This window comes from Styela clava, chromosome 12, assembly GCF_964204865.1.
Source record: "Styela clava chromosome 12, kaStyClav1.hap1.2, whole genome shotgun sequence".
NCBI classification, from domain to species: domain Eukaryota; kingdom Metazoa; phylum Chordata; class Ascidiacea; order Stolidobranchia; family Styelidae; genus Styela; species Styela clava.
In genome coordinates this window covers 17,573,551-17,581,919 of record NC_135261.1, presented here as the reverse complement: position 1 = coordinate 17,581,919, position 8,369 = coordinate 17,573,551, and the positions used below count along the sequence as shown (strand labels likewise).

The following is an 8,369-nucleotide window of genomic DNA, read 5'->3' as shown; positions in this document are numbered from 1 at the left end:
CAGTTGCAGATGCCACAGAATACTTAAAACTGCACTTGTGGAATGGCCCATGAGGTTTTGTACTCTGGCATTTGGAGAAATTCACAAGCGACTTTTAGAAGAAAAAAGCCTATACCTCAGTTTGATAGAAATTTCGGCGCTCTAGAAGTATGTGTACCAGTATGGAGGTAACTAATTTTGTCCATTTATTTTACATCAAGTTGTGTGAAGGGACTGAAACCTATGGGCAGGAGGATATTCACTTCGCTAACACACTGACACAGACAGTCCCCGAACTTGTAATAGAACTAAAATAAGAAAAATCGAAATAAAATTATGGCCTAACCCTAAACTGGTACACATACTACGGTACGTGAGTACCGAAATTTCACCAGTCCCAAGCTATTTATAACAAAAAGCCGATACAGAAACATGATTTATTTACCCATACCATGTGTAGTTTATGCAATGAACATGTATCATATTTGAAGATTCAATCCAATGGTTGTCATTCAACATGTATATCAAATATTAATAATTATCAGCTTCTTCCATCCTGGATAAAAGCCATCGCAAGCCCGCAAAAATCCAACTGGACTATTTATGAATCGAAAGTCAAACTGTTTTTCTTTTTCATACTAAAATTTGGGGATTCCCCTTGAAATCTGAGCTCTGTAATGCCTCAGGTGGCACCTTTTTTGGCAAATTGAAATCCAGTGCCAATATGGAATTTATTATTTTTGCTAAATTCCGCAGACCACTATATGAAAAATGTATTTCATTCTATAATTAGTATATCTTTGCTAGGTGTCAATAGTACGGTACTTCACTGTCACAGAGTTTCCGTCACAACTCATCTGAGACAAATCTACACTCATGAGTAGTTTTAGATCGCGCTGAAACTCCCAAGATATAAGTTTTTCAAGTTGACAGTTGGCAAACATGAAAATCCTATCCCACAAAAGGTTTCGTGACACGGATTCTCTGGCAGAGACAGTTTGTTCACGCTCACTTCAATGACTTTCAATTTGCTCTGTTTAGACGTCTGACGCTGTCAATTTAACGATAGTGTGTTTGGTGCGCAAGCGTTTTTTGCACATCACTGTTCGAGGTGCTCCCGAAGTATGTGAACCAAGATGGCGGTAAATTTCATGTACAAATATTACGAGAGTCACTTGGCTAGTTTCCGAACTCGTAATAGAACTAAAGTAAGGAAAATTGGAATATAATTATGGCCTAACCCCAACACCACGTCCCGGTTTCCGCCATCTTGGTTCACATACTTCGGGAGTACCCTGTTCGAAAACTAATCGACATGTGTCAAATTTTTCAGATTGTAAATATTTCCCTTGTTTTTTTTTCTTCGGGGGAGGAATGCGATAAGATGGCTAAATTAAAGGGCGAATCACGGCCTCTCGTCCGGTTACCAGTCCATGTCGGGTATGGGATTAGTTAGTTACCTATTTGTCTTGCCTCCCTGCAAAGATAAAACGCAGACAAATATAAAAAAAATATTAGATTTGTAATTTTATATAAGTATCAGTTTTTTTCGACCTTGTAATCAGCATAGAAGACCATAAAATAATTGATAAAAACAAAATAAGTAAAATTGATTACAAGGAAAACTGATTTTAAATTGCAAGGTGTTGTCCAAAGAAGTGGTACTTGTTCGCTCACCCAAAAGTATTTAATCACGAAGACTGAATAAAATTGTGAGAGAGCAAAATAATATAACATGAGATACATTACTTGGTAAAAAATTAAACAGGATAAAAAATTTTGTCACACCATATTGAAACATTTTTAGGGATTCACTCAACAGGAGTGAAATGTATAAAGAAATATTTCTAAAAAGATATCACTAAGCTTATCATAGTTGAAGTCTCCTAATGCCAAATTGCCCAATCAGAATTGCCAAGTTGGGTGCATGAAGAGGTGGGCTAAACCGCTTCACTCACCAAAGCCAGAATATGGCCAAATTACAGTCCAGATTAAATCAAATCTGCCTAATCAGTACAAGTAATTATAAATAAAAATTGATCAAAGCATTATGTTTCTACTGAATTCAGTAAAATAGAACATTTTAACAGGAAGTGGGGTGCGAGTTTGCTCATATACGAAGTTTTATAGATAACTTAATGAGATCTTGTACCATTCAGGCAAAAACTCGTGTTTTGTTGGCAAATTGTAACGTGTACATATAACTTTATCCCCCTTGGCCCTCCAAGAAAATAGAAATACACATTTTTCATCTTCTTGTACACCACTATAAACATTTTTAACAAAATCAAAAAAATTGTTCAAAAAGTCAAGACAGACATTTGCATCCCAAGCACCGTGAGGAACTTGCCGTGCCATCCTCGGTAAATCCAATGTTTTGAAATGACGAATACTAACTATAACGCCATTGTCATCCCTGAAACCACATGTAATCTGGGGCACACCAGCTAGAAATGACTGTGCCCACCATTTTTTTGTTTTGTACCTATGAAAATTGTCTTCATGTTTTTGAGTAGAAAACTCTCTGCTGGTTTTCAACTCAATATAATTATCTGGCGGTGTTAAACCCTCAGAAGGATTTTGGCAGCAGTCCACTTCAGCACTATGAATAATTTTATGAGAATTCAATTGCACATTCATTACTGTACAATAAGCCTCATTCGTGTTTACCACAATCTTCGACTGATCGATGGGTACTAATCGTGGACATTTTGCTTCATTTCTATTATGTGGAGGATCTGGTCGGGTCATGTACTTTTCGAAACGAACACCCCAATAGGTCATCAACTTTTCTCTGTCAGTGCTGTTCGAACGTCTTTTTTCTGCTTGCAGAGTTTCAACTTCGCTGATATAAATTGTTGAACCTAGTTTTTGTGCAGCCATCTCCCAGCCTTCTTGGTATTCATAAGGCGTGCACATAATTTTTGTCATATGCCCTCTCCACAATATAAAATCTGGTAAAGCAGCCAATGAAGAACTTTTACTTTCTTTAGTTGTATTGCCATTTTTGAAACGATGAAGGTTGGAAACCACCCATCTCAACAGATTGTCAAGTCGCTCTTTTACATTTTCATCTCTTTTCACAAATCGGTCTTTGTAACCATCATTTAGATCCATATTTTTACACCATCTCGAAGTATCTTCAACATAAGACATCTGGCTGAGATTATTGCAAAATTTGCGTTGGCCATCAATTGAGAACACTCCAATTTCCACAGGTTTTGAGAATGTTACATGTTTAGGTTTTTTTGAATGGGATGAATATCCACTAATATCTAGAGTTTTGAATTCTGAATCCTTTGACATTCCAATATTGGATGAAAATAATATTTAAGGATAATTTTCTAAGTTGTAAATATGAAAATTAGACATGGTCACTTGAAAACAACATGGCCGATGGAGCATAAAAATCTCCACTGTAAGATTGTTTGGCTGAGTATAAATTAGCATATAAAACATTAGCTGAATTTCCAAGTCTAATAAACTACTAAATTTTTGCAGTAAAAAAAAAACACCATCGTAAATGCCAAATGCTGAATTACATCATTCAAATAAAATTGAACAGGAAATTCAATACAAGCATAGATAAATTTATGGCAAGAATGAAAAAATAGCACAATACTGATTTACAATATATTGTAAAATTCTAGAATTGAAGTCAGATCATGAATCATGGGAAAAATTGTTACATATACAATGTATGATCAAAACATAACAATTCGGCTGGATATAATTACAAAACAAGTTATTAAGTACCCGGTATACTGGTATATGTAGAATAAACCGCAATCAGTTGGTCAATTGTATCTGATTCACTTTAAATCATTTATCTTCTTTTTATGTTCGCTGCACCAGTTCTATAAATTTGTCACATATGAAGAAGTATATCTTTAATTCTCCTTGGTTTTTTATTTTCTATAAGTCAGCCATATAAATCCCTTAAGTATCTGTTTGATCAGGATTATCTTCGCTTCTTTGTTTCCAATCTTTTTCGTTTAACTTTTGTGATATTTGATTTGACGTTCATTTGTTGATGAGAGGAAGGCATATCTCTTTCATCAACTGTCATGTTATTTGATGGTTCATCGTCATTAATAAAAATTACAGCAAGTATGCAAAGTAGCTGAAATATTCCACCAACATACAGCATATATCGCAGCACAACCTCAAATGTAGACTCTTGAGGAATTAAAGAATAAACATCTATATTCTCCATAATTGAAGGAGCATTATCTGTTATAACAGTATACAGGTATAAGCTGTGAATAGGTAAAATAAATTGATAACTAACCTAAACACATACCGGTAGACTATACAAGTAAATCCAGAGTGAAGTTTAAAAGAATTCAGATTGCAGTTGCGAGAGATAATGCTGTAATGCTTCATTTCCGAATATTTCATTAAATACATACATGCAAGTACATAATGCATTAAGTATAAACAAACAACAATATTTAGGAAATATAGGTACCACCCTGAAATTGTGACGTCTGTATGAAAAACATAAATTAAACCAACCCCGTGTAACTACGGAAATTTCTCCCGATGTTGAATTCGCTGACACGCTTGACTTGGTGCTAACAGATTATTATTGCTTCGAAAATCATCGTGCGACTTCCTGCGTTTTTCTGTGTTCTGACGGCGCTGTCTCGCGTCAAGATTAAGTGAGTGACCTATAAATATTCAAGTTAGTTGTGCACATGGAATATTACACGATATACTTGACTATAGAACTGATAGAATGCAGATTACAAAACAAAATAGAGGAACAATCAATTGAGTGGGAAGGCCCTACGACCGGTTCAGCACTCGAAAGCACATTGACAGTAAGATTTTAAATTCACTTTAAAGCTTCCATGAGTAGATGAAGTCTAGTAGAGAGCCGCTTTGTGCTACGATTGTTCAGCATAAAAAAGGGTAAGTTGTAAATGTTCTTATAGGTACCCAATACAGTAATGATTTGTCAAGGAGTGTAAATTTTGGTAAGAGATATGCTGATATGTGTATTTTCGGATCATAAAAAAGTTGCAGTGTGAGGATTTATGCTGTGTGTTCAAAGCAGCGAGCAAAAATTTAAATTGACTGATGGGTAATTGAAATTGTGACGTTTGAATAGAAAACATAAATTAAACACACATATTTTAACTTCAATTAATTAGTGTTTTATGATGGAGTTCTACTGATCTTGATAATTTTTTCCCAGACTCATTCTGTCATTGTATACGAAGTCACCAGCTGCATATTACAACATAAGAGGTGTTTTACGTTTGCCATGATAATCCATTTTGATTGATTTCAGGCTGGTACTAATAACCCTTTTCACATAAATTGGATACCTATTATTGCCATTATCTAAACATGGCTTCAACATATATATTATATATATTTATAATTTTAGATGTGCCAAAAAGTTTTGAATTATTTTGTCGAGTGTTTTTAAATATTGATTTGTGATCAATAGCAATAACTTTTTTGCTACTGCAAAATCCACCACATGTATTGAATGCATTAATATTTCTCCTGGAACCATTACATTTTATCAATTCCAATTTGTTTTTTGGGGTATTCACATTTTTGTTTCAAATAATACTTTGTCAAAGTGGCTGTTATACTTATATATAAACACATAGGCCTACATGCTTAGATGGTAGACAAGGTTCAATCGTTGTGGGCAATTTATTTCAAAATATCGTAACTAAAATATAAATTTTTGCAGACGTCTCGAAACTCACTTTTGAAGAATGATTTGCTGTCACCAGATGGAGTTTTGGCATGGAAACACATCTAGAGGGAATTTATGAAGATATGTCTAATAAAAACATTTGAAACAGCCATGTAAACTAACAGACCAACATGTTTAACTCAATAGCTTGATAAAAATGTCTGTTAAATATTAAGCACAGGTATAGCACAAAGAATTGTTTTGGGTATTAATTCATTTGTATTTACCTATTAGATCTATCTTCTATTGAGCATTTAAATACTTGCATCATGATAATTATTTCTAAAATTACCAACAGTATTCAGGTCATTAATAACAGATGAACCGGGGAAATTTTTCTTTGTAGGTTCTTCCTGCATCTGTTGCTAGGATTTCGGAGATGTCTGAATTTGAAGCAACGTCAAGTTTTGCAAACTGCAAAATACCTTTTTTGACATATGCAACAGCACTACTGACGTGGCTTCCCTCAAAAACGGAAATCTACTACTACTCTCTGAAACATCTGGAGACAAAAGACTGCAGTAGATCAGCTAAAACTTCATAAATTATTTTACACACTGGAAGTCTACAACATGTGATTAGCTCAAGGATTTTTTAACAAAATAAATGCTATACAGCTACATGCAACACATTCTGGAGTCATATTTAAAAAACAACAACATTCATTGCTTCTCCAGCGTATAAAGGGCTCCAAATACTGGTACCTTCAACATGTGATATACCATATTAGACCAAACATCTGTCAGACCCCCCTATAAGTGTGAGATAAAAGTCTTCTAAATTGTTTTACTATATCATATATATAAATTTTTCGCGACTTGAAACACTTTTTAGAGTTAGACCATCGGGACAATTATAAACCAACATATGCGATCAGCACTGCTAGGTGTTTTGGTCTAACTTGTCAATTAAAAATTTCAGACCCCCCTCTCCCCCCCCTTCAAAATCCTCAGCTATGCCCGTAGGGCCTCACTCTAAATATTGAATAGAACCTAAATTGCCTTTTTACTCCAGCTAAGAACCACTCCCAAAGCCTTAAAAAACATCAATACCACTATTAACATAACTCGATATTCAGTGTTTAATCACATTAGTAATAAAAATAATAATTTGTATTTCTACGGATTATTGAGAAAAAAAATTGTGTACTCCAGGAATACGTGTACCAAGATGACGGACAACGGAACATAGTATGTGTACCAGGTTAGGCCATACTTTTAGGTACAAATACTACAAAACTCACTTGGTTAGTCCCTGAACTCGTAATAGAACTAGAATAAGGGAATAATGGCATAACCCTAACGTGGTACTCATACTACGTTCAGGTGTCCTCATTTCTTGGTACGCATACTTCAGGAGTACGGAAACTTGACTGTAATCACATATATCTTAATCTCCGTTCTAGCTGCTGTTTTCTTCAATTGTTTTCGTATTCCATGAGTCCTATTGTCCATCTTGTTGTTATTATTTTGGCTGCAGTACTTTGCGTATACATTTGCTCAAATTTTTTGAATACTTTCTCAAGTAGTGTTGTTACATCTTGACATTCAGTTTCATTGTTTAATAGATATTCGGTCATGAATGATTTGAAAATTATTTTCTTTTATATCAAGTGGCGGATGTTCAATGATGTGATGATGGAAATAAATTTCAGCTACTCGCATGTGTTGGGATAGCCTTTGTATAATCATTGACTCTTAAAAAAGGTATTTATAGATTGGTTTGATTAATTTCTTGAGCAGAGCCTTGTGTTTCTGTGTTGCATTATTATCAGAAATTGCTGCTTTACCTATGGATTCCAGATTGTTGTCACATTCACAAAAGCTGCAGTGCGCAAATCACTAGCCCTTCGTTTCGTTTGACGCCGTTGAATTCTTTCTCATAATCATCACGGCAAATTTTTTACGTTTACTCATTTTATCTCCTATGAAGTTCCAGATCTAAACTAAATCCAAAGTTTAATTTACTGGTATATTCATTCATAAGGTTTAAAAATAAGCACACACGTCAAAATAAAGATGTTTTTTAGAAATAAGGACAAAAATATTTCCTAAAACAAAGACCTTCAAAACAAGGACAAATTCTAAAAATAAGGACGTTATGGCAGCCCTGATTATAGGTCAAGTGGAGAAAAAACTTCTGTAAAAGCTATAATACTTGAGATGGAGTGAGACCAAAATGTTGTGCTACTAAGCGTTGTTTTTAATATATATAAAGTGCAAAGTATTCATTTTCGTCACCACTTTACCTACATCTGACTGACATTTTTTGCAATGCAACGCATTTTTGATGCCTTGCTGACTTTCGACAAAGATGTTGTCACATCATCCCGGTCATTTGCAGGACTGACTGTGTCTTCATTTTAACCCATATTTGTTCATTTTTATCAAATTCTCCACGTCCTTCAGCAAATATTTCGATCAGTCATCAATGAACAGGGCGAGCTGTGATGCAGGAGCGTCGTCGTCGTTAAGCAACTTGTCAGAACTTAACCGGCCGTGACGCCCGCCACTTGGAGGTGCAACATTGCCTTTGTTTGTTTATTATACGGCGAGCGGAGTTGGACATCTAGTAGTAGTATATATTTACGATATAATAACAACTTTTTTTCACGCTTTTTTGCCAATATTTTAGCCATCCGTAAACTTAACTATCACATCACCAAATA

The 8,369-nt window shown here is 34.8% G+C and overlaps 1 protein-coding gene and 1 long non-coding RNA gene across 5 annotated transcripts; one reads left to right on the top strand and one right to left on the bottom strand.

Annotated features, from left to right (window-relative positions):
- Positions 1-1,546: 1,546 nt before the first annotated feature.
- On the bottom strand, positions 1,547-3,945 carry LOC120330478 (decapping and exoribonuclease protein-like). The gene has a single exon (XM_039397438.2). It carries the CDS (start codon positions 3,283-3,285, stop codon positions 2,104-2,106), a length of 1,182 nt encoding a protein of 393 aa, XP_039253372.2. The 5' UTR covers positions 3,286-3,945; the 3' UTR covers positions 1,547-2,103.
- A 494-nt stretch (positions 3,946-4,439) lies between these two features.
- LOC144430790 (uncharacterized) lies at positions 4,440-6,319 on the top strand. 4 transcript variants are annotated; one of them, XR_013479723.1, is made up of 4 exons: positions 4,440-4,805; positions 5,183-5,235; positions 5,696-5,882; positions 6,048-6,319. It is a non-coding gene; the product is annotated as an uncharacterized LOC144430790 (long non-coding RNA). The 4 variants fall into 4 exon arrangements; XR_013479726.1 differs by having other exon boundaries at positions 4,465-4,805; positions 5,183-5,282; positions 6,048-6,318; XR_013479724.1 differs by lacking the exon at positions 5,183-5,235 and having other exon boundaries at positions 4,475-4,805; positions 6,048-6,310.
- Positions 6,320-8,369: the final 2,050 nt, after the last annotated feature.